Source organism: Agelaius phoeniceus, chromosome 5 (assembly GCF_051311805.1).
Source record: "Agelaius phoeniceus isolate bAgePho1 chromosome 5, bAgePho1.hap1, whole genome shotgun sequence".
Taxonomy (NCBI): domain Eukaryota; kingdom Metazoa; phylum Chordata; class Aves; order Passeriformes; family Icteridae; genus Agelaius; species Agelaius phoeniceus.
The window spans coordinates 63,943,907-63,970,086 of record NC_135269.1 but is presented as its reverse complement, the minus strand read 5'-3'; the positions used below and the strand labels follow the sequence as shown (position 1 = coordinate 63,970,086).

At 36.1% G+C, this 26,180-nt stretch overlaps 2 protein-coding genes across 41 annotated transcripts in view; one reads left to right on the top strand and one right to left on the bottom strand.

Annotated features, from left to right (window-relative positions):
* PCLO (piccolo presynaptic cytomatrix protein) overlaps positions 1-26,180 on the top strand; it is a 324,118-nt gene that overhangs the window by 249,632 nt on the left and 48,306 nt on the right. For 3 of the 7 annotated variants that reach the window (XM_077179156.1, XM_077179152.1, XM_054631650.2), the window contains exons 17-22: positions 3,000-3,093; positions 9,085-9,156; positions 11,706-11,886; positions 13,104-13,298; positions 14,551-14,733; positions 25,757-25,898. In XM_077179156.1, the coding sequence (XP_077035271.1) occupies positions 3,000-3,093; positions 9,085-9,156; positions 11,706-11,886; positions 13,104-13,298; positions 14,551-14,733; positions 25,757-25,898 (867 nt within the window). The remainder of the gene's footprint in view (positions 1-2,999; positions 3,094-9,084; positions 9,157-11,705; positions 11,887-13,103; positions 13,299-14,550; positions 14,734-25,756; positions 25,899-26,180) is intronic. The other 4 variants (XM_077179155.1, XM_077179154.1, XM_077179153.1 and 1 more) reach the window with 3 other exon arrangements.
* LOC143694170 (uncharacterized) overlaps positions 11,986-26,180 on the bottom strand; it is a 42,290-nt gene continuing 28,095 nt past the window's right edge. For 4 of the 34 annotated variants that reach the window (XM_077179194.1, XM_077179193.1, XM_077179172.1 and 1 more), the window contains 5 exons: positions 24,504-24,572; positions 22,911-23,153; positions 20,537-21,058; positions 18,680-18,749; positions 11,986-17,112 (listed from right to left, as the gene is read on the bottom strand). Coding sequence is in view for 8 of the 34 variants with exons in the window: in XM_077179161.1 (XP_077035276.1) it covers positions 16,979-17,112 (134 nt within the window). In the remaining 26 variants the exon portion in view is untranslated. The remainder of the gene's footprint in view (positions 17,113-18,679; positions 18,750-20,536; positions 21,059-22,910; positions 23,154-24,503; positions 24,573-26,180) is intronic. The other 30 variants (XM_077179161.1, XM_077179160.1, XM_077179159.1 and 27 more) reach the window with 21 other exon arrangements.

Below are 26,180 nucleotides of genomic sequence, written 5' to 3'. Positions count from 1 at the left end.
ACAGGCTCTTGTTTGGTAAAGAAATGGAATATTTTTCTCTATTTGCCTTGCACAGTGTATAGACATTAAAGCCAGGTATAATTCTAAATAATTGCCCAGATGGACAATTAAATCTGCTTGACCCCAAAAGTGGTTATTTGAGGTAAACAAACTTAAAATTTAATTATTGAAATTAGGAGCGTTTTGTTTGTCCTGGAAACATAAGGCAAAGCTCAATTCTCAAGATATTCTTATATCAGCCCAGGCTAAGCACATAAGAAATATTCCAACTCCAATTTTAAGTTTGTTTAAAATTATTACCCTGACCAAAAAAATGAGCAGATTAATTTCAATAAACAGATTTTTGTAATCTGTCTCTTTCTTAATTACTGAAATTATAAATGAAAGTGTAAAATTACACATTTCATATGTGCATTCTATTTCACTTTTTAATATGGTTATTCTATTATGCTTTTTCCATTGCCATTTATGCATTGTATTATATATTAATAAATTATAATTAAGGAATCATAGGGAAAATATAAATAAAAGAGATATGCCATTTGTATCTTTTCATACAGTATACTCTTTGAATTTTGAATGCAAATTATTTTATAATCAGTGACATACCAGTGACTAGTTTAATGAATGCATTTTATTAAAGCATCTTCATCTGTTAATCTGTAATTTTTCCTCTGTAAATCGTTGGGAGGAAGGTGCATCAGGGATATGAACTTAATGTGTTTGCCAGATCCTTCCCTTCAGCGGCCTAGAAACCTTCATCTGCCATCCAGCTTAGCCTGGTTCTGCACCTCCCTGCAGGAGGTCAAGGTCTCCTGCCTCCCTCTGCAACAGACACAGACCATAGACTACACAGGTGTGGGCTCAGCTCACCCTTATAGATCCAAATATTCCATGGACTTCACTGGGAATATTTCAGAGCTGCCATGTTAACAGCAGTTTCATCTTTTGCAAGCTCTGGAACTCAACACTGCATGAATCACCTTCTCACATACTTCAAAAAAGAATCAGAAACTTTGAAAAGGTGATGAAGTCCTACTATTGCAAAAGGAGATCCAAGAAAGGAAAGGGAATGTTGGTGTCATTTTCTTGGCTGAGTGCGCAAAGGATTCTTTCCCACTTTCTTCAAGAAATGAAAGTTTAGAAGTTCACTAAAACCAGTCAGTCATAGGATATCTAAACAGGATGTTCTAGTCAGGGGATGCTTTTCTCAGACCATAGAGTGGGAAAAGAAATCTACTGAGGTGCTTTAGAATTTTAACTGCATTACTTAATACTATTTGCCATTGAAATCTCATTTCTTAATGGATTCAGATTTTGTATTTCAGCTTTCTTTCCAAGATAGGCAAAGAAATAGTTTTGTGTGAGTTTCATTTTCATATCCTCTTTGTCCCCCTAGATTTTAAATCACCCTTGCCATGTCATGCCATGGCTGATAGAACTCCCTGAACTCTGGAGAGCTGCTGCTTTCTTCTTGTAAGCAGAGGCGAACAGATACTTTGTTTCACGGGTCCCAAAACCTTTCATATTTTTCAATAAACTGAAAGACAGTGGATAGAAAGATATCCAAGAAAATATGTGGAAATACATAGAATAACTAGAGAAAAAAATGAGACTAAATATTACTGCAAATCCCTTTCATTTTGAGATATCAGGCCAGTAGGCAGCTTGGATAGAGCCACCTTATTTTGGAGAATTAAGCCACTCTGCAAACCAGATTAATCAGATGCGATCATTGCACAGCAGAATTGAGTTTAGAGAGTGCTCAAGTCCCCATATTAACATATGTGTGCCAGTAAAGCACAGGTATCTTTCACATAACCATAAACCAGCTATGGTATGTCATTAGTGACTGGCTGATTAAATGTGCTCCTGGGTGATCCTTCTCAGTTAATCTCATACGAAAGGAATTTGTACATTAGTGCCACAGTGTGAACCAAAACAGTTAAATCAGAAGTGAGAATAGTACACTACCATAAATTATTGTAGGAGAACCATAAAAGAGTCTAACATGACATATGCAGGTTGTGTTGTGCCATTTTGTCTTAAGTGCTGGAAAATAGTCCTAGGAACACTTTGTTTAGTAATAGATGTAGAAGTTATAAACTTTGAGATTGACAAAAAGAGTTTCTTTAACTTAGATTTTGTGGGTTTTTCAAAGTATTACAAGATTCTCATGTTCTCCAACCCAGGTTTTTTAGTTTTCCATTAAAATTTATGTTAAATTAAGATTGAAATGAAAGCAAATCTAACACCAAAGCTCACAGAGCTAGATGAATCCATATTCTGTTTAAGATTAGTGTATTGCTTTCTCCACACTCAGGAAATGTAAAGTACAATATAAAGCATTAGTGAATTATTTTTAAAACAGATTATGCAGCCAAACCTTTGTTCTTGGCTATTGACATAAGAAAAAAGAAGTGATCCTGATGCACTTTTATGTTTCTTTCCAGTACAGCTAGAGGTATAAGCAGAAAACAGGATCAATAAGAAATTAGTGCTTCAATCATTAACAGGATATTAGTTACTTTATGGCATTCATTAAATGTGTTTGTGAGATGGGATTCCTGTAATTAGAGATTGCAACCTATAAATATAATGAATTTGTGCTACTTTAAAATGCTAATGGGATGGTCGTGGAAAAGAAATCAATGCATTATCACCTCAATTTAGAATCAGAGCCCAATACCTACAATGAGAGGACAAAGTCTATGTACATGTGCTGACTGATGCTTTATCTTGAAATGGTTTAAGGCAGAGCAAGCCTGCTGAAGAGTCAGGAGATGTTTTAAAGGACTATCTCATAAAAGCTTACCAAAGAAAACATCCCAAAGGCTCTCATTGTCCTCTCGTAACCCTGAATTGCTGCAGAAATGAAAGATACAGCTCTTTTCTATTTCTGATTTTTGGTTTGTGGCTGTTTTGGGTTTCTTTTGTATTAGAGCTGAAAGAAACAAAAGATCACTAATGTAATGTTTTCTTCCTTTGTTCAAATCCAGCGCTGAGTACAAGCGGAGAACCAAGTACATACAGAAAAGCCTGAATCCTGAGTGGAATCAGACAGTCATTTATAAAAACATCTCAGTGGAGCAGGTGCGTGACTGGTGCTGCTCTTCAGTGCTATTTGCTGCTTTATTATCTGCATGGTCTGCAATGCTCACTGTGAAGGGAGCAGTGCTACTGGCAATACTCTGAACCCCTGTAAAATCTTACTGATTTAGAAGAAATTTGGAATTCTTTCCTCGCCTCTTATAGAGCGTCCTATGGAAATACTCTTTTCTCGCCCTTCTGCTCATTAAAATGATAATTTGTGGGGATTACACTCATAATCATAAGTACAGATGTGACAATTTAAAAAAATGATAATGGAATAAATTAATAAGGTAATAAATTAAGACATAAGTTTCTGAAGTAGATGCAGAAATCATAGTCACTCTTTGTTCCAACAGCCATGCAAGCTAACACAAAGCACAGTTCCTACCATGTTTTTTTAAAATATGTATAAAACATAGATATACATTTTTCTATTTATCACCAATTTCATTAATCACATGAAAAAAAATAGAAGATATTTGATTTCCTTGTCATAGAAAGATTTAACTCACATCTGGGAAGGATGTCTGCAGAGTCTTCTCTGTTTCTTGGTGGCTTCCTAACTCCAGCTGTGCTTCTGAAGCAATGTGAAGCAATTGATTCCTCTACTCCTCCATCTCTTCTCATAAAGGACTTTTTGCCAATTTGAAAAAAGATATAATTGGCAAAATAATGATCAGTTAAATTTTTTAGAATTATGAAGTGTGTTTTATAGAGTACTGGATTTTAATGCAGTCCTGAATCTTTTTGCCTTTCTTTCTGTTTTGTTCTTGATACTTTCAACTTCACTTTACACGGCCATTTAATCTTTCAGTGCTTGTAAAAAAGCCCTTTAGTGAATAGAGTTCCCAATGCTTTTAATATTCTTCTGCATCACAACCCCAAGACCTCAATACAATCTTCCCAATTTAGAATTTCATTTTTCTTACTTCTGGTCCATTGAAAGGAACATAGATTAAAACACTCATTTTTGCATGGAACAAATCCCTTCCCATAGAGGGAATTGCCTTGTTGCTCATGTAATCTAAACGTGTAGATTTAATAGCATAGCTCAGATTTCCTTCAGAGATGTCCTATTGTAGTTAGTGGTTTTAGGGGATTTTCTTACTGCTTCATGCAGGCTTTTATAAATGGTAGCTATTTGACAATTAAAGCATCAGAAAAAAACCACACTGGTGTTTGCCTAATTGCAATATAAATCCTAAGTTTTCTTCATATTTCCAAACTCAGTTTTCATCTAAGAAAGATTCTTGTGTTTTCTTAATTTGCTTGGGGGTTCTGCTGTGACATTTCACAGAGCTGTTATTAAGAGTGCTGGGATGTTGTAAATTCAGTGGCTGTTTGGTGCTTTGCAAACAGATAATGATATTAATCTAGGATTTCCCAGACACTGATTTTTATGACAAGAAAAAATCTTGTATCTTTGATGTCAGTTTTTGGACCATTATTTGATCCAATTTGCCTTCAGCTTGCATGTTGAATACTTTATATTTTTGCTTTCTATTTGCAAATCCCCTCCTTTTGTCTTCCCCTGAGACTTATGCAGTGTTTATGGTTTTAACTGTGTAAACTTCATTTGAGCACCACATTTCTTTTACATTTAAGCATCTTGTCACACAGAACTGTGTGCAGAGAGCACTGTTTCCCTCCACACCTTTCCATGGCTTGTATCTACTGCTAAGACACCAGTGTGTGTGACTTTTCTACTACAAAATTCCATGACCTGGCTTAGAGAATCTACAGTGAAGCACATTTCTAAATCACAAATAATTCAATGCTGCTGATGAGTGTCCTCCACAGTCTGAAGAACTCTCACCATGTAAGAGACCATCATTTGTACTCATAACACTCACAAATCTATATTTCAAAATAGTTACAGATAGAAATAGAAATACAAGACAATAATTGCATTAGACTGAGAATGAGAGTCCTGTTCACCAAACAAGTAAAACTGCATCACACACTGTTACACGGAGTTAGCAGTCGCATTCAAACATGAATTCATGAATTTTTATAAACAGCATTTCTTCAAAGAAATATTTCCTTTCCCCCATGCTTTTTTCTCTCCATCAAAGCATGCATTGCTTGCAGACAGCAAATAAGTATTATTAAATATTTCCTAATATAGTTCTTATAACGTCACTGTCTAGACTTTAGTTGGTTGTACAATTTTTTATTTTCCTTTTCTCTTTCATAAAATAGTTGAAATTAAAGTGAAAATAATTATTGGAAATAGATCACTCTTTGAAATGAAACAGACTTTTTCAAGGTCAGAATGATTAGTTTTATCACATTTATAGCAAATTTTGCTTTGACAGTTGCAGAAAAAATAAATTAAACTGTGAATATTTAGTAATTTAAGGGTTTTGTTAAGGAATAAAGTAGAAATAGTTAAAATTTGAGAGGAAGGCTGAGTACAAATATGACAAATGTTGTGCAGTAATTGCTAACTCAAGTCCAATACCTACTGAGAGCAAGAAAGAAAGCATTAGAATAATTTAGGAGAAGATGATAAAAGATGTAAGTTCTGTTGCAGGTGACACCATTGGTATGACCATACTGTAAGGAGTGGCTTTCTTTACCTCAACTTCTTACTTGCCAGAAAGCAAATAAAAACATTTACTTATATGAAATAATTCCACAAAGCAAATAGTTTTGCTGTAACTTATGCCTGTAATTTGAAGGCAATATATTTAGAAAGAGTAATATTTTCAAAATCTTCGAGTGATGTAGAAGCTTATGTCTTATTTCCAAAAGTAAGGAAATCTTTTGTATGAATCAGTAAGGTGTTGGTATTTAAGTCTTACTTAATATCTAGGGCAAAAGAAAGTAAGTTCCTACGTGACCTATAAAAAGTCTTTTTGTGCTCCCATGTACCAAAGTACATCAATACAGAGAACAATAAAATGTTAAATATGAAATGTAAGCAAAAATAACTGTAATGGATTACCTAATACATTAATTTCTACTCATCAAACATCCTGACTGAAATTACAATATTTTGTATTATTTCTGAAGTAAATATAGTAATATGCTTTTAGCATAGAGGAAAAAACAAGATGCATTCAAATTACTTCTTTCCTAATGCAAATCCTAGTATGAAATTTTCAAGGAATATGTGTTGAATATTTTAATTAGTGCATATTTAGCTACACAGGCAGACACTATCCATAACATCCAGACATTTACAATGAGAAACAAGCCCGTCTGTACCTGTGGGGTTGGTTATGCCTTCCATGAGAGACAATATTTGCACATTGGCTGTTTCTGCAAATTCCTTCATTTTCTTTAAAATATGGCTGTCCCCAGACAGCCTAAAGCTAACTGGAGTTCACATGCAGTAATGTGCTTCTAGGTGGATTTTTATTTATTTTATTCATTGCTACTTTTTTTTTCCACAATTCTAAGACTGAAATTGCTTGGTTAGCACTTTTTTTCAGAGTATGTTTGGGACTCAGATGACATTCCCAAGATGTGAAAACTGTGCTCCTTCTTTTTTGTGGTACTCATTTTCCTGTTGGTACATTGCCCACTTGCAGAAAGCCATGGTCAGACAGATAAAGGTTTTGCTATCTGTATCTCAGTATTGCTATCTGTCATATTCCTGATGAGCATCAGAACTTCAGGATTCACAACCTAAACCTGATTGATGTAAGGCAGAACCCTTATGCAGGAAGGCAGAACTGGGATGGTGAAATGGCTGCTTTTGAAATCAGCAGCCATTTAGTGCTCTTTGCCACCATGGTGGCACACAGATGTATCTTCAGAGAGGCAAATTTGCTCTGCTTTGAAACTCATTTCATGCACTCTCCCTGATAAAGGTCTTTCCATGGTTTTTCATTGTCATAATATTTTATAAAAGCTTTATTAAACTAAAAGGCTTAAAACAGATTTTGCAAAGTATAGAGTACTGTAAGTTTTCATCACAATTTTATTATCACATTATTGCAAAGAAGCTAGCAAAGTACGGCTGCAGTCATTTGAAATTCTTTTCTTTTTTCCCCTTTCTGCCAAAAATTCTTCAAACCTTAGGAGTTTTTCCCCCATTTCCTGGGTTTATACATTTTTGTCTCTGTCCTTGCACAGTCATCAAGAAGAAATCTCCTCTCAAAATAGCAACAACTGTGACAATACATTTCTGAAAAGTATTTGTGCCATCCCTTATTTCCATGGTAAAAATACATATACTTAATATAGCACCTGGCAGAAAATTGTATCTTTCAGGAAGCCAAAAGCATCATGGGCCAATGGGTGCTCAGCTCACTTTTTCAGGTTATTTTTTGTGTTGCAGTTTCAATGCTGTCTTGGAACAGCAAAGAAAAGTTATTTTATTCAGTCAAGGAAATCAGCTTTAGAAATATTAGATAAGAAATTTTCAAAAATAATCTTTTTGTTCATTCTTGCAGGATATTTTTTTTAAATGAATGCTTAAAACTATTGCTTAATTATGTAAGAATAAAACAGAAAGATTAAAGAATTGCTCTCAAATATTTTTTTTTTAAATCTTAGGTTTCAAGTCATGCTGTTGTGTGCTTAAAGAGTACATTGTTGATGCTAGAAATAGTTTAATTCCCCTTTGTGTGGGTTTTCCAGGATGTGCTGATTTAAATTTTCTTTTCATAGACATTGGCTTTGCATAGTTGTGCATTTTTCCAAAGTTGGCTGGGAGCAGATGATATTCTGAATACATAATGATGAGATTAAATTATCACTTAAAGGCAATTGCAGGTTGCTGGGAACTGTTTTAGTCTGGATGAAGAGAAGGGGCAATGGAGGGAAATTGATGAGATCATCACAACACCAAGGTTGTGGGTTTGATCCTGGGTGTACAGACCATCCACTTAAGAGTTGCACTCAATGATCCTTGTGAGTCACTGCCAGCTCAGAATATTCTGTGGTGCTGTAAATAGCCAAGAGTGCTTTCATTGCAGGTATATGCAATATGTACAATGGTTGGTATAGTGATCATTTTGAGCAATGACTTGATCCTTTGCTGTCCCTCTGTGACCAGCAGCCAATTAACAGAGCAGTGAGTGACAGGTTGCTCCTGTTAGGATGATGACCTCAACTATCACATAAGAATTCATCTTCTGAATTCTTTAATTCAAGTATGTGAAGAGTCCTCTTTTCCTCAGTAACGCTTGCATTCTTCATTTATAACTTCTCAGCCTGACTTTGCAGACACCCTACAACCTGCAGGATTTTCTTTCAAGCCACATGAATTTATTACTGCCTTTGCAGCCACCTTATAGCCTTTTGCCCTAGCACACAAAATCAGTAATCAATCCTGCCCCTACATGTCCTCAGAGACCTGGAAAAAGGCTCAGGTCAGTCCTTACAATAAGGTCAACTGCTTTGGTCAACAGTTTCTCTGTCTTGTGCTCTCTTGTCATATAAAGATTATTTGTTTCTTACTGTGCCCAGCAGAAGAGTGGGCAGCTATCATGCCTAACAAGATCTGCAGATAATGGGTTTTGACAGGTGCCATTAATACCCAGCAATACAACCTGTCTGCATGCCTGGATCACTTGCAGACTCTCACTGACTACACTGAATTCTGCAGGCATTAAAGCCTGGTCTTCACAGATGAGGTTATGTAAAGAGGGTGTTTGATATCATTCATTTGAAATTCACACTCAAATGCACTTCAGGCAGATGTCTGCATTCAGACAGATCTGGTGATGAGAAAAGCTGCAGGAATAAAAGATGGGGCCTTAAAAATAAGTTTGACTCTTGTAGTGGACATAAATTCTGCCCAGAACAACTTGTGGGAATTCCTAAAACAAGGCCAAGCCCCAGCCCATCTGGTTTGATAACAAATAATAGTGTCAAATTATTTTTCTCAGAACAAGGTTGGTGAAATGGTGAAAATTACCATGAAAATACCTTATCCTATGAAAAAGGATACATGGAGGAAATAATCTATAGAAACCACCAGAAAGACTTGATCTGAAGTTAATGAATTTAATTATCCTTTTCCTTGAATTGCAGCTGAAAAAGAAAACACTGGAAGTGACTGTGTGGGATTATGATAGATTTTCCTCAAATGACTTCCTCGGTGAAGTGAGTATCTTATTTCTTCCTCTCTACTACTAATAACTGCAGGGTGTTATGTGGAGACTCTTCTCTTTCAAGGTATGGTACATGTGTTAAGTAAAACTGTTTTTTACATCCCATCCCAGTTTTACTGTTGTCTTCTTAGCAAATGGTCACGGTTTCTTTAATGTAGATGTGAAAGATAAATCCCTTTCATCTTGATTAACTGGGGGCAAGCTAATTTAGGACCCAAAAAACTGTTAATTTGCTGAAAATTAATACTTTTTTTGAGTGTGAGATAGCAAAAACATTCAAAGTGACTCCAGGGGAAATTCTTTTTATGACTGAAAGCTGCCTGACTTGATTTTACCATAACATAGGAAGGTTGAGGACGTATTAGTCTTTGTAAATGATTAAAGGATTAAATTCTGCCATCAAACCATATTTTAACACATGCACAAGTATCTTCAAGTATGAGCACTTTAGTCTTGCTGATCAGTCTCATTTTTTAACATTCTGAAAAAGTAATATCATTAGTAAAGTATGAATGAAGGCAAAATATAATCTTATAACTAATAATAAATAAGATGAGTGCTCATGGGGAAAAGGATTTGTCTTTAAAAAACAAATAAACAAGCATATGCACATAAAATACAGAATTACCAGCAATAAATATGAAATAAAAATAATTAAAGATGTATTTACAAATAAATATTATAATTAAAAACAGAAGCCCAGGAAAATCGATCTCTCATGCAGAGTAACTGGGAGTATCTGGGCTCATTCTACATTTGAATTCTGCAAAAAAAACCACACAGTTCAGCTTCAGTTCCCCTTTGTGTAACTACCAAACTGAGCAATCAGTGTCACTATTTGAACAATTACTAAAATAAATGTATAGGAAGCTGCTACATGATTACTTATTTCCTGCATCCTGTGTCCATATTCTTATTGAGTTCAGCATGTTTTTCCAAATGCAGGGCTTTACTGAATATTTACATCCTTGGTTTTTTATTACATTTAGAAAAGGGATGCTCTAGCAACTGCTTCTACATGAAGATTTAAGCCTTTCCCCTTCAAACTTTCTTCAACCTCTAGAACTACTTTTTTTTTTTAATTATTTTTAAATTGTGAAAGCAGTTATTTAGGGGAAAAAGCAACAGAAAAGGCTATCCAGTGTATCTCAGCATCAGGCTGTCCAGAGGAATCCTGCACCATAGCATCAGATGTGGCACATCAAGGTCCATATCCATGGAAAGTGAAACCTTTCCTACAAAGCAGAGCCCCCAGCCTCCCCCTTTGGCAGCAATCCTCAGCCATGCTCTCTCCCAAGGCATTTTCAAAGCTTGACTAAAAACCAAAAAAGGGAGCATGCTAAAGAGTTCATCTGTTAAGACTGATTATAGGTCTAACCAGAAAGACCAAGGCAGATCATAGACAGCCTATAAAACTGAAAGGAAAAAAGGCTTTTAACCTAGAAACCATCAGTTTTTAGGAGACTTCCCCATCCCTATACTTGAAGAGGCTTTCTTTAATTAAGGGTCTTATAGTAAAGTGACAAAAACATTGTTCCCTGAGGTAATTGCACATTTTATATGTCTAGAAGTTTTAAAACTTCCCTACCTGACATTAGTTTTAACCATTTAGAGCCAGTTGCAAATCTATTTTTGCCCTTCCTGCCTTCAAGATTCTGTGATGAATTTCAGTACTTTACATCCCTAGGGCCCTTTCAACTGCAAGCTTATTAAGAAAGTATGGCTCTTTTTGGTGCCAATGCTCTTTTTGGTTTTTTTTTTTTTGCATCTATTTTTTTAAAGAAATTTCACCAAAGTCCTGCTAACAATGAAGGTGGCTTAGAGCAGTTTTCATCTACAATGTTTGCAGGTTATTTAGCCAGTTTATTTGTTTCATTTCCACATTACCATTGCACCTCCTGTTTTTTCCCTCAGCAATGTTTAGGTGCCTAAATGATCAGTTGAATTCTATTATTTTAATCAAGTGCAAGAGTAACCCTGTTTTTTCTTTTTGTTGCTACTTCTGCATATGTAGATTTTTTAAAGACTCAAGAAGCACGAGCCTCATATTATTGAAGACCTCAATAAAGGCAAATATGCAACTATTTCCCCCCTTAAAAGCACTGCTAAAAGGGAGGAAATTATACTGCTTGCTTCTCCTATTAGAAAATGTCTGTACAGAGGCAGAATAGCTGGATGTCTTTTTAATGTCTTTTTAATGTCTTTTTACTGTAGCTGTCAAGCTAGTGCTGACAAGCTGCCCTCTAAACTGCCCAGCTGTCTTTGTGTGGAGCTATGCCACAATCAAAAGACTCAGCTCACAGTCCTGACTGAGGTTCTGGTGAGGAGACTTTTTGGTTCAGACATATCAATATGCTACTGCATCTGGGTTTGGGGTCACAGCATGCCCAGAGAGTCCTGAATCTGTCAGCACAGAGCCTTATCCCCTTCACTCTTACACCTGATTGGAACTTCTGACAACACAGCTCTAGTCTCTTCTGCTGTATGCAATCACAAATAGGTAAGATACAGGCCATATATTATACTTTGATTTATTTGTAGGTATTGATTGAGTTATCCAGCATCTCTCAGCTTGACAACACTCCTCGGTGGTATCCTCTTAAAGAACAGAGTGAAAACATAGATCATGGGAAATCTCATTCTGAAAAGAGTAGCCAGCAATCTCCAAAACCATCTGTCATCAAGAGCAGAAGTCATGGAATCTTCCCGGACCCCTCCAAGGGTAGGAATGACTTGGTGCACCTGATACGAAATGTTTTCCCAGATGATGTGTAAACCTTTGCTATGTGTAAGTTCTAATAGAAAAATAAAGATACTGGTATGAAGTTTGTATAAATTTTTATTAAAAATTCATTTATCTCTGTGATTAGTTGGAGACAAGGTTTCAGTTGTCTCAATCTTGCCAGCCAGCTTACTGAGCAATTATGTCCTTAAAACAGCAGCATACAGACTCTACTACTACTCTAGATGTGCTTTGCACATCTGCTATAGATTCTGTGCCCCTTTGATTTTCTTGATAGCCTTGGGCAAACTCAATACATATTTAGCTTTCTATTTTTCATGTTCCTTAAATATTCTATGGATTTTTTTTCTTCTGAAAATGCCACATTTATATTTTATAGAACAACAATTATGCTGCAATAATGCATATGCATTTCCAGTCAATGATAATGGATTGTAGCACATCTCAGTTGTATTGGAAATCAGTGGAGCTGATACAGTAGAAATATACTAATGTTTACAAAAGCAGAATTGATCTCAGTGTCTCCTGGTTCAAGAAATTTATCTCTAATTCTTTTTTTTATACTAAGTAGTCAGTGGACAGGTGCTCTCTTAAAACACATTATGTGTACTATCAAAGCAAAAAACAAATTGTGTCCATCTACAATCCAGATGAGAGCCCCAGAGGAACAAGACTGTGCTCCATCTCCTCTCTATTTCTCTGTTTAACATTTTGCCAGGGACTGGTGTCTATATAAGATGTCTGTCTGAATGAGAGGTAAGTATAAAAGATATTGTAAGCTAGGCTGTGATTGTCCTGCTGGCACTATTCAGGATAAAATGACTTGCTTTTGCTAAGTGTTTGGTGCTGGTGTAGGTGATGCTGCTTAGCCTCGACATACTAGAGAACAGAAAGTGGAAAGCACCATGCCATCATTCCACCAGTCTGAACCAGCACAGGAGGTCTAATTCACAGGTGATAAAAAAACTAATACTAAATAAATTATTCTCTGGGCCAGGTAACAGCGGGGAAGTAGAAAATAATGTTTTATAAGAGTTTCCTAATCGTGATATATCCTGATGCTTTAAATGGAAAGGCACAGCTTAATCTTTGTTCCTTGTTCTGGAATTCAGCTAGAGAGACCAGTCATGAGAAAGAGAATGAAAATGTTTGTTTTTAATAAATGCAAGAGTTGTACTTCTTCATTTTCCTGGTAGACATGCAGGTGCCCACCATTGAGAAATCCCACAGCAGCCCAGGGAGCTCCAAGTCTTCTTCCGAAGGCCACCTCCGCTCTCACGGTCCCTCTCGCAGCCAAAGCAAAACCAGCGTCACTCAAACCCACCTTGAAGACGCTGGGGCAGCCATCGCCGCTGCTGAAGCAGCTGTGCAGCAGCTTCGCCTTCAACCAAGTAAAAGACGCAAATAAATTCCTCAGCATGGCAGCTTAATGTTCATCTGTTGCCTTTTTCCCTGCTGTCCTTCCCTTTTCGGCTATTTTTCTTTTTTTTCTTTTTCAGTTCTTGGCACACTGTGCTCACTCTGTTCAATGTCTTTCTTTGTGTGCCTGTGTGTGAATACATATAATTACAATATACTCTTGTATTTAGAAGTCTTTTATTTATTTAGTTATTTATTTATTTTATAAAGACTGCAGTGAAACTGGCTGTTTCTCCATCAGTCCCTTCACTCATGGTCCATGATGTTCCATGGTTGTGCATGACACAGAGAAGTCCATTGTGTTTTGGTGTCACTAAATACCTACCAATGAAATAATCAAAACCTGCAGAGATGCAACTGCCAGCTCTTCAAATTGCATACAAGACTGAGACCACAGGATGTATCTATAAGTAGTTATCATGAAGGACAGTACTATATACACAAAAGAAGATTTGAAGTTAAAGAAACTTTTTTTTAACTACATGGCTGAGATTTCTATTTTTGAAACATGACTGTAAATATCTATTTTATTTTTTTTCTTGGAAAGGAAATATAAGGCAACTTTCTTTATATCTCAGATAAGATTGTGTTAGTGATGAGCAGAACAGAAATACAATAAAAACATTAAACACAATAATTGCAAAACCATTAAAAACACAGAGCCACTAACAACATCAGATTTCAACAATGTTGTCAAGTTAGCAAACTCAAAGGGAGTTGAGGGCTAAGTCAGGTGTCAGAGTTCAATTTTTTAAGTAGATTTTTACCATGGATTGATTAAGGGTCAAGGTAGATTTCATCTGACAACTTCAAATAGGTTAAAATAAATTAAAACTATTCCACTCAAAAGGATTACTCTCCAGAGTATACTTCAGACCAGTATAATCTGATTGCTAGCTGAGGGTTTACTTGATGGCAAATTAAATCTCTCTGACTGTGAAGTCATTGTGTTTGTCTTTAGGATTTGTTGATATGCCATAAACTCACCATGGTAAAATGCAAAACTGGGGGAAAATTATTTCCCTTGTCTTCACTGTCATTAATACAGAAACAGCCAGTTTTGATACTCTTTAATGCTGTGCATGTGGTGTCTCTTTGGTGTTTGAAAACACTACTTACTTAAGTACAGAAAAAAAAACCACTTCTGTTTGCATGAATAACATTTAAGCTGGTTCCATCTGAGGATACATACTCTGGGTTTCCATTTCACCCACACTGCCACAGCAGCACATAAAAGCGGTCAGTCTAATCATGCCAGGAAGCAGCACAGACACAGCATAGCAGGAGTCCTCCCTATTCAAAGAACTCAGTCTGACAATCTGCCTCCACCAGCCAATGACAACAAAGACCAAAGCCAACTAGCCCTCAGGAAAGTGATGTCTGATGGACCAGTCAAGCCTGAAGGAGGTGAGCAGAAAGACATGGTCAAGAAACCAACTACATCCCAAAAACTTCTTGCCATGTCGACTAATTCATTGCGATATTTAATTATTTATTTTACCCCTCCATTAAGTGCTGTAAATGTTAACATGAATCAAGAACTCTGCTTGATTTTTCCACCTATCAGCGCATAAATCCATCATGAAAAACTGTGCTAAGAAGCATTATGAAACAACAAATGTGTGCACTTCCATTCCACTGGAGTACTTGGAATTCTGTTGAAAAGTAGTATAGCTTTGCTCATGTTGTTGCCTAATAAAAAGCATGCATCCAAGCTGGTCTGCTTAAGCATGATTGGACATTTCTTGTATTGTGACAAAAACCTAACTGCACATTTTTGTTTCTAAAAATGTAATTGGGACAATAACAGTTCCTGTTTCCTCTTCCAACACAATTGTCATATCAACAGTTATTAGCATAGAGAATTTTTCGAACCACCAGTGGAAAGGAAAGGAGTTTTGATCCATGTATAGCTCAATCTCTTGATAATTTTCGTATCAGCATCTTTAAAAATTATTTTCTACTTGTAGGCACCTGTAATACCACATATCATCAATTTATTCCCTCATCACAAATAAAGAGCCAGAATCTCAATCAGTTCAAATTGCCACTGTTCTTTTGACTTCTGGAGCATCTTGTTTATTTCCATGGAATCTGAGGGATAATCCAAATAAATGTACTGACTGAACTCCTAGATGTTCTTTTGTGCTGTAATCCCTTCCTAAGCTCTCAAGATGCATTGAAGGTTTTGCTGTCAACACCATTGCACACATTGGGCAATATAAGCTGGCTGAGGGGTACAGGAGAGAAAGAAGAAATGGTACTTTAGACAATAAAAGGCAACAAGTCATTTGGACAACTAGTGTGATGTTAAAACAACTAATAAACAGGGCAAAAGTAACAGGTCTTTTTAAGCATATTTAGAAGTGACAAATTTTTTTCTTAGGAGAGCCTTTAGAGTTCTTCCATAAATCCAGGTATTTATACAAACACACACACACACACATTTATTTTATTATTCTATAGCTCAAATCTAGATAGTCAGCTCAGGCAGAACCAGGAAATGTTGTGGTCAAGCTCAGGCATCATGTCTGAAAACTGCATACCACTCCTGGGGGGTAGACCATTCAAATCTAAATGACTCTTATGGTCTTTTGAGATGTTGTGTCTGTCGAGTTTTATCACAGACACATAGCCCTGTGGTGATGCCTTTTCACATTGATAGGTAATGCAAAACATTTCGCTTGTGATGTAAGGTTAAATATATAAGGTTTAGATATCAATTTATAAGAAACAGTGAGTCTGTTGGCTTCAAGTACCTGTGCCAAGAAACTGTTATTCTATCTTCTTTAATTTTAAAAGTGCAAAAAGAATATATACTGATATGTACTTGGCTCAGCAATATTGGAATATTGGAATATTCTTGTTATGGGAATAAGAGTCCACATTATAAATAATAAGAGTCCACATTATAGTAATAAGAGTCCACAATAATATATAAAAAAGGTTAAAATTGTTATGAAGACATGTAATACTTTTGTCTTTTTACTTCTGACAAATATACACAATGCTTGGTCACCTACACAATGCTTACAAGTCTGGTTTCAGACCTGTGAGATGTTTTAGCTTTTCTTTGTTGTTCCAAAGATAGTTTGTCCAAATTTATTCAGATGAGGTGAGCCAGTAGTTACCATTTTGAGGTTAATGACTCTCATGGCTTTTAGCAGGAATGAAAAGCAAGATGATTTCACTGCAGTTTTGTGGAGTATGAAAGTAAAATGAGATGAGTCTATAACCTCTAATGGAAAAAGCACCAAAGATACTCAAAACAGCTTCCAACTTATGGACTTTTTTGTGGGATGAAGAGATGATAAAGAAAGGAGATATTTCACCTTCATTGTGAACTATGAAAATCAGGGCATCATCAGTTTCCAAGTTCATTCCTAAAGGGATGATGCATGTTTGTGGTACCCACCTCCATTATACCCTGCTTTATTGGTAGCTGCAAAAGGACACCTTAGGAACTGGTTTTAATGACTGAACAGTCATCTTGGCAAGTTAGTAATTTTTTGTTACTGTGTCTCAAAGCCCTTTACTAAGGAAGACATTACAGATAATACACAACATTATTATTATTTTTTTACCACAGCTATTTCTCTGTGCATTTATTAAACAACAGCATATTTAGAGGAATTGTTTGGGTTTTTTCAGCCTAAGTACACAAAGGTGATGGAAATGATTCTATGCTGTGAAGTCCTTCTATGCCTGAGATAACCCTTAGAAAAAGTGTCCTCCTTTGATCTTGCCTCTCAATAGCTCCATTTTTTCTCTTGAATTGAACTGGCTCTAGAAAAAAAACAACAAACCAAGCAAGACAAGGATCCTCAGTCATTCTGACAATGTCTCAGAGAAATCCTTCTGTACTTCTGATTCCTAGGACCCTTTCTATTGAGTCTATTTTGTCAGTTATCAATTGTGTGTCCTTTGAGAAGTAACAAGGAAATCACCAGAAAGAGAAGATCAGAACCTATAGCATAAATAGCATATTTATGAACCAAACAAGAACCAAACAAGATCAGAACCTATAGCATAAATAGCATATTTTGTGAAAACAAAGGTCTTTTGTCATTTTTTTGTTGAAATGAATTGTTTCTGTATTCCTTTTACAGAGTAAAAAATGTATTTAAATCAATCTGCTTTAAAATTAAGGTGAAGATGCAACAAAAAACATAGGTTTTTGCTGAGAACCTTTGTAAAATCCAACAGTCAGCTACAGCAGTTAATTAAAAATAAACCCTGAAGTATAATTTTGTCATTGCCCATGAGAGATAAGAGTGTGATCTACAAAGAAACCAACTGCATGCTACAATTTCCAATCACATCCCTCAGAGAGGAACAATAAAATTTCAGAGCCAACTCTTTGAAGGCAGAAGTTGCAAGGGATCCAAGTCAGAGGACAGCTGGAGTTAATTTGATTTAGGTTTTGTGCAATATATGAATCATTTCCAATTACACATTCACTTAAAATTATGTACATTCCCTTCAACATAAATTTGTGTATTAAGAGTTTATCCACCAGATGAGTCAGTTTTAGAAATGGTGTGAATCAGTCCACCACCTTTTCAGTCAGTAACTTATCCCACAAAAGGATCTTCTCATTATATGGAATTTTCTTGGTAGGTCAGTTATGTTTAAAATAAACTATTTTAGAATTCTTCAGATACTTGAAAAGTTGAATGATTATTCAGAACACCACCAGTTCTCTGGATACATGCATATGAAAGAGTAGGTGTATTTGGAATATAATTTTTACTGATTTTATATAAAAAAGTCTTTTCAAACATAGCTTATAGATTTAAAGGAATGAATAACATGCTTTAGTTTTAATACCTTTCAATAAAATTAATAAGAAAGACAAGGAACTGAAAAAAACTTCAGCATCTGTGTTAAGCAGAAAGGTGGACTACTTCTGCCTCACCATAGTAGAAATTTGATTGGTTTGTCCTTTGCAGAGAAAAAGATGCCAGCTTTTCCCCTAAAGGACAATGATTGTGCTATGAAAAATCAATTCCTTTATTACTTTAGAATATCCAAGGGTGAACAAAAATCCATTACTTTATGACCAAATAAGAGAATTTCTAGAAATTCATTTCAAACCTTCCTAGCATCTTTGAAGAACAGTAAATTAATATTTAAATAGTAAGTAGCTCAGTAAGTGAATTTAAGTCTCAACATCATTGTAGCCCTATACATCTTTTATTCTTTCCAACAGACACATGAAAAAGAAGCTACAGGTCAATATGCTATTGCTTGTATATCTTTTGTTGATGGATGCCATAGGCAACTTCTATTTGGCTCACATTAACCTGACCAAACAATCAACCTGCAACAATAAAAACACTGCTATACTCACCTGAACTAGGTAGCAAATGTTAAAGATCTAGAGAAATGGCCATGTGTTTCTGTTAAAGATCCAAACACCCCTGTTAATTTAAGGTAATACCAGCATTATAATTCTACAGGGATTTCTGTCTAATTTTCAATAATGGAGAGATTTTTTTCAAGATCAAACTTCTACCACCTTAAAATCACATTTCCTTAAAACATCCTCTGGCACATGTCACTGAAAATGGTGGGGTGAGGGAGGTGGGGGTAAGGAGGATGGGAGAAAATGGAGCCCCACAGGATTTCATAGAGAAGATTTCATCTTTTACATTATGCATTTCCCATCATGACACAACAGCTTTTCCAAACAGTTGTATGTCAAGGGATTTTACTGGCTGGGGGAGATCTACTCTCAGAGATGATATTGTTAGCTAGAATACCTCCAGTTTCAAAACTCTACCTCAGCATTTTCAGAATGGTACCCAATTAAGCCTATCAATTTAAACATCTCAAAGAATGCCTGTTTAAAACACTCTCGTTCAAAAGGTAGCACACCTGCTTATAACTGTCTTGAGCCAACAACTTTGACACAAGTTCACTTAAGTGTCAGCATAATAGGTTAAAGTTACACAGAAATGTGATGTGATGCTTGCATCAAGACATTGTCATCACTGTACAACCCGATACAAGTCTGAGCCAGCACAGTGTAATTTCTAGCCACTTAGCTTGAAGAAATTAAAATTTATATGAATTTTCCTTATCACTAAGTTCTGTTTGCTGGCTTTAGCAACAATGGAATGAAAGGAAATTGATTCCTAGGTTACATAATTCTGAATTGGATATGATTGTGGTTCCAAATACCTGCTAATTTGGGATCTCTTTTGGTCTGTATCCATTTTCACACATTTAATAGGCAATGCCATGTTTTAATTTCCTACATTATTTTAGGATATTTCCTTCACACTTATATAATTTATAGCCCAAAGCTGTTTAGTGACTCATGTCACTAGTTTCTTAATTTCCAAGTTAAATGGGCCTTCATATTGCTCCAAATAACCCATTTCCAAGAATCACTATCAAAACAAGAACAGTTTGTCCCCAATCTCTGCAGATAGCAGAGAATGTCTTTTCAACCTTGTTCCAATCTAATAGTTGGCCCATTTTGCATTGGTTATTCCTGCTATTTACTCTTTCACCATTTTAAACTGACATGTAATTTCAGAGAATTGCTCAGCTTCTTCATTTGATAACTCTTATTTCAAAAGTATTTTTTCAACATTCTGTAGGGTAGACTAACCCTACAGAGTGCATGGAAAGTTATTTCATCTAAATTGCTTTCCTGGGTAAAGAAATTACTTCAGTACAGTTTAAGAAATGTGTTTTTCTTCTGTTACTCATCTCAAATGGTAAATTTGTCTGTAAAGGGTTGTCTTGAACTTTCACAAAGTATCCCTGCTCAGTATACAGTCAAATCCATGTCTAATATACAGCTGTGGCTGAGATGGGTGACACCGTGGCTTAAAGTTCTGTTCAGTATGAGGGACCATTAGGAAAATAAACTATCTTGGCTGACCTGAGGTAGATGTGTTTGATCACCAGTTGTTTATGAATTCCCAATCTGTTGCCAGTTCACAAAAGATGCAACAAGCAGTTCCAAAAACACTTTTACCCTAACTGAGCAAGCTGGAGCAGCTCTTCCTTTTGATGCTAGCAAACACTTCATGAGAACAGGAAAACTGGCATTTGAGGCACTTTGAGGTTGGAGCACTTGAAACACAAGGCTACTGAGAGTGAAGGACAGCCAAACTTCTGCCAAAAGACACTGCATGAGATGCCCAGCCTGTTGGTCATCAGAAAGTTACACACAGCAGATGGGTGCTCTCACCTTCTCCCATGGGCTTGCATCTCTTTGAGAGGACTCAGGGTGATGCTTTCAGCCTTTTTTGTCACACAGAGTTTCTCAGAAGATGGACAGTTAAAAGGACAATTTCTTTCAAGTAATTAGAGGCCAATTGAGGAAACTTAATCCTGAATCCACACTTGAAGGCGTTTTTCCCTCCTCCTGTTTGGTTCACAAACAGAACCATCATTCCCAATGTTTTGACAGTGTAATTCTGTTTCTAGACAGAAACTGGAAAAGGGGAGCATCTACAGTTTATTCACCAGGAGAAAGTGCTGGTTGAGTCTGTTCTTTCCCTCATATGAACCACAGAACTGTAGAGTCAACTTTTTAAAATTTAAGTCTTAACAAAACATCCATTCACTGTAGGAGAATGGCTGGAGTGGCTGAGAGTGCTGGATTTTTTCCATTTTCCTGCTGACTGATTTAGTAGCTCCTGGTTATAGGTCTTGTGTGAATGATCTATCTTCCCTGTATTAACTTTTAACAAAGGATCTTCTCTGTTGCCTGTTGAAAAAAGACTTTTCTGAAAGATTAAGTGAAATCATATGCCTTCCAAGCTTTCCTCTCTTACTGATTTTAATATGATATTTTCTTCATACTAAAGCATGGCTTACACATTTTTCTTGATTCTAAAGGTCTTTTTTCTAACTGGGTCCATCAGCCAAAGTATAAGCAAATACATATTTTTGCCATACTAATAATAATTTTAAAAAGTATAAATAAAAAGATGCAGCTAAAATGTGAGGTCAGTGCTAACCTCCATTATTGAATCAGCAATTCTTTTCCCAAAAGGCATAAGGGTTGAATTTATCACACCCAAACATCATTCTGTTGAATTTTTTTCTTCTTCCTGTAAACCATGCAGAGTACAAAAGGTATCTGTCTAACCTTTATAATTTTTTTGAAAACCCTGGTCCTACACCAGGTATAGAATTATCATCCACTTTATTGGAACCTGAAATAATTACTGCAAGCAGTTGAGAACTTTTCCAACTCATTTATATATCATTCACTAGAATGATTGACCTGAAATTTTGCTCATGCCAGAGCCTGTAAAACAGGCAGTTTAACAGAATCACTCAGAGGCAGCATTAACACCACATTTCAAACTACTAAATGTGACATATGTACCCATTAACACCTATTCCAAGTAGAGAACATTTCATCTCATCGAGGGAACTACCAGCTAAAATAGGATTAACAGATGAAAATTAAATCAAACCACAACAATAGCTTTTTATAATAGGAAAATCTGTGCCCTATTTCAGAGAAAGCAGCTCGTATTAGGGTTTTAAACTTTCATTTCATATTTCTATTCTTCATAGTTAAATGGCTGGGCAGCCCACATATAATGATATTGCAGTCCCTAGAAAGTGCCAAACACCTGATAAACTGTGTAAAGAGTTTACAGAAATAGGGCTGGAGGGGGTGAAGTGATATTTTCTTTCTCCCAGAGAGAGGCCAGATGAAGGTGCCTAATGACCTTCAGTTAATTTTGTCTCTTTCATCTGCTGAGGCCTGAAGAGTCTTTTCTCTAAAAATGTAAGGCTTTAAGAATCATATGTAATTGACAGCAAGAGCTTGCCTTTGACAAATATTTTTAAAGTTTTTTAAGCTTTCTAAGAGTTTCTAAAAGTTGCTTATTGGGTTGGTTGGGTTTGGGATTGTTTGCAGAGGGGGCATTGCTTAACAGCCAGAGAATAATTTGCAAAAACAAAGGGCAAGGAAGCAATGAAACACAGCTCTTACACACTCTGGGTATATTCAAATGATGAAAAGTGCCTTCAAATGCATTTCTATTCAGATAAACATTGTAGATTTCTGTAAAGCAAGACAGCACCTTGTAGCTCCAGGCACCTGTGTGATATCAGATGACAATTTCTAATCTTTGGACCCAAGTGAATCCATATGAAACTGTTCAAATGCTACAGACCAAAGCACCTCCTGCCAGAACTTTGCTGTCAAAATCCATGGACTAAAGAATTTTCTAGCATAGGCAGCTCTAAGCAGAAGCTCTGTAACTCAGAATTAACCTGCTCTGATATCATATTTAAAAGTAAAATTAAAACTAAATATAAAGCAGTAGTTGTCCATCCTTTATGTGGATATGAACCCAATTGACCGAGCAAGGTGGAAATTGTTCTGACACTTTCAGGACTTCACAGACCTTATGTAGACTGGTAAGACTAGAGGAGCAACAGAGTGAAATGACTTTCTTGCTAAATTTTCTAAGACAATGTTTGCATGAGGAAGGGCAAGACTGCCAATGAGTGTGTATACTAGTTTCTTGAACATAAGAGCATGGAACAGTTCTATCTTTCCACATAGAATAAACTATAACTATAGTTATACTAACTCTTAGAGAAAATATTGCATGGCAGCAAGCATTGCCACATCATCAGAACTCCAAAGTTTTGTACATAACTAGCAGAAACTTAGAGGTCTAGATGTATCTGTAAAAATCCCGACGTAGAAAATGTGGGTGTCTCACAAGTTATGAGATGATCTCTGTATCCAGATTCTGAATTTGTCACGAAACCAGCTGTAAATCTATTTGTGGATTTCATATCTTGTCACAAACTGACACTGTGATTCATTACTTTCAGAGCAGACAGGAAAAAAAAAGAATAACATTAAACTTTAGAATTTTCAAAATCCAGTCACGAATCTAAACTTGGGTCCATTATAACCATTCACCAAGTGAAGTGACCTTATGGAAAAAAGCATCAATATGGAAAAAAACATCAATATGGAAAATTATGTGAATTGTTGAAAACAGTAGAAAAACTAAAAATACAGCATACTGAATGTGTAATTAGGGTACAGCTGTTTCAAAAGAAACAGCTCTGCGTTGATTATAAATAGATGAAGCAAAACTTCTAACCCATTTCTAAAGGCTTCATTCAAGCTTTTCTGGATTGAACTAAATTCTAGGTTCTTATTGGTTTTAGAAATCCACCAGTAAAGATACAAGAAATACTAGTTTTTACAGCAAAATCAATTAAAAAAAAAGAAAAATCCTAGATATGAAAGATCCACTCAGGCCACATATGTTATGGTGGAGATATATGCTACACTAAGTAAATTCATGCCTAAGGGAAGAACTGAAGATTCTTTTCTGTGCTGGCACAATATTGTTTCGGCTTCCATGGGTTTTGCAGATGTGTTGATCTCCCATTTGTACTCACCTGTGAGGCAGTTATCATGCCATGGAACAAAAAAAAAAAGGCAACAAAACAACCTAAACTAAAGGAACCCTCAGAATTCCACACAGAAAACACTGGGAGACATACAAGTTGTGCAAACACAATGAGAACTGAGGTGATGAATCAGTTTGGGACAGGCACCAGAGAGCCACAATTCAGGCTGTTAAATACAGAGCAACTGGCAATAATATGTTATAACAGAGAGCTTGGCCTCTCCTCTCTGAAGCATCACTCTTGCTCAGCATTTCTCAGCAGCATTTTGCTGACATGTCACCACAGGCATAGGAATTCACTCACAGCACCACCAGCTGAAAGTGGTAGAGCAACCACTGCACACAGCCACCCCAGCTGGCTGTCTCTCTGGAAAAGCAAGGGTGCCTTTCTTCCAGGTGAGATATTGAGAGTATCTGCTAATAACACCATGATTTTAAAATTTATTCCTGTTGTATTTACATCCAAGAAGGCAGCCTATGATCAATGTGTGAAGTCATGGAATAGAGCTAAAGAATCATTTTATCTGAAAACAACGTAGACTGACAGATTCCACTTCTGGCTGTGGGCAGTAGTGGAACAAAGGAGATTAATAGAGTTGAAATGATGAAAAAAATTATGTGACAACTTGGTTTACCAGTGAAGAATCACCATGGAGAATAAGGGATTCCTCATCCCAATTCCTTGGGATTGCTCAAGGATTGATGATATAAGAATTGCTTCATTTATTGCTTCTAGTTCAAATTACTCACCTGTTTTTGCATTATGTTTGAGGAGTTACACTCAGCTTCCTGTTCCCACATCAGGCAGCATGCAGCTTTCTTCACCAAAAATATTATTCAGTTAGTCAGACATAAAAAATATTGATTGCCAGTTTAAAGTAGGACACTGTTGGGGCTCTGGCTCTTATTAAAATTCCAGCTAGATACTTGTCCAATTTATTTTTAAAGAAGAATCTCTTTTAACTACTTACATAGGAGCTTCACAGTTCAGCAAAATAACATAAAACCTCATTAAGTCTTCATAGAAAAATAACTTTGCAAAACATTATTTTCTATCTTCAGTATATATGCTCAGTAGGTTGAAATAGATGAAACATGAAAATAGCAGATGTATTAGAGGACATTAAAAAAAAAAAAAAAACCAAACAATCCAAATCTGTATTAATATTCCCAGACAATTGTGTTATTCAATATGAGAATAGCTCTATTGTTCCTGTATTAATTACTATGTGTAATGTCACTGTGTCCTTTTTCCTTTGTATTTCTCAACTTGCAAAATGCAAAATACTGGATGATTTGTTCATGTAGTTCAGTAATGACAAAACACAAAATAAGGCAATCTGAAATAAAACTAACATATGGTATTCTAACACCAAATGGTATTAAATTTGATTAAGGCATCTCCCATCAAATTATGTTCATTAAAATTCTATGCATGTAGTAAGAAAGATCCAGATGGGTAGGAGCAGTTGAGAAATATAATGCATAGCTGTGTTATGTCTGAAGAGGGGTGGGGAAATTCTCTGTGACTATAGGTTGTGTGCTTGCACATCTTTGCAAACTCCTCTCCTCAAAATCACCTAATGCAAAGAACATTTCATAAAGAATTTGAGGAAGGTCCACTGGGGCTTTCATTTTTGCAAGATTATCGTATGAAATGTTTCAGATGAAAAACTGGTTTTCTGCCACTTTAGTCAGAAAAGCAGTGTTAACCATTCTATCCCAGTCTTTTTCTTTTTCCCTTCAGGCTGTTGATTTGAACTATTAACATGACTGGAGAAAAAAAATGTGGTGGTGTACTATTTGGTTCAGAGAACCTTATTCTCTATGAAAACAAACTTCATCTGCAAAATACGATAAAGCAATATTTGAATGTAAAAATATAAAAGTGAAAGTGTTTGCAGCATGTGATTTTGATAAATTGCTTTTTTTATTTTTCCTTCATGTCAGTGGTACTGATGTCTTACAAGTTTTTAGTAACCAAATGTTCCTGCCCTGTACAGCAAGGTCTGCTAATCACCGACCTGCAGAAAGTTCTGTCTCCACTGGCTCATCAGCCAGTAGCTTTGGCAGTGGATACAGCATGGATAGTGAAGGCAGCAGCAGTGCCACGGGAGAGAATAATCTATTTCCCATCCCCAGAATGTAAGGTTTTTCCATTCCTATATTGTATCCTCCGTGCACAATTTACAGCACTTTCAGTGTGCCAGTCCTCTTCTTATGCAGTTTCCTCTGCAGACTTGAGTTATGCACTAGAATAGCAGCTAAAGGGGGGAATTCTCCAAAGTTCACACCTTTATTCTGCTTTGTTGAGCATTGAATTGTTAATAACCAATCAAACCTCTGCCTCAAACTTGTGAATTTCTTCCTGGCATGTAGGAGATATGCTGGTCTCAGCCTTTGATGAAGTGTGTAGAGATGGGCTTA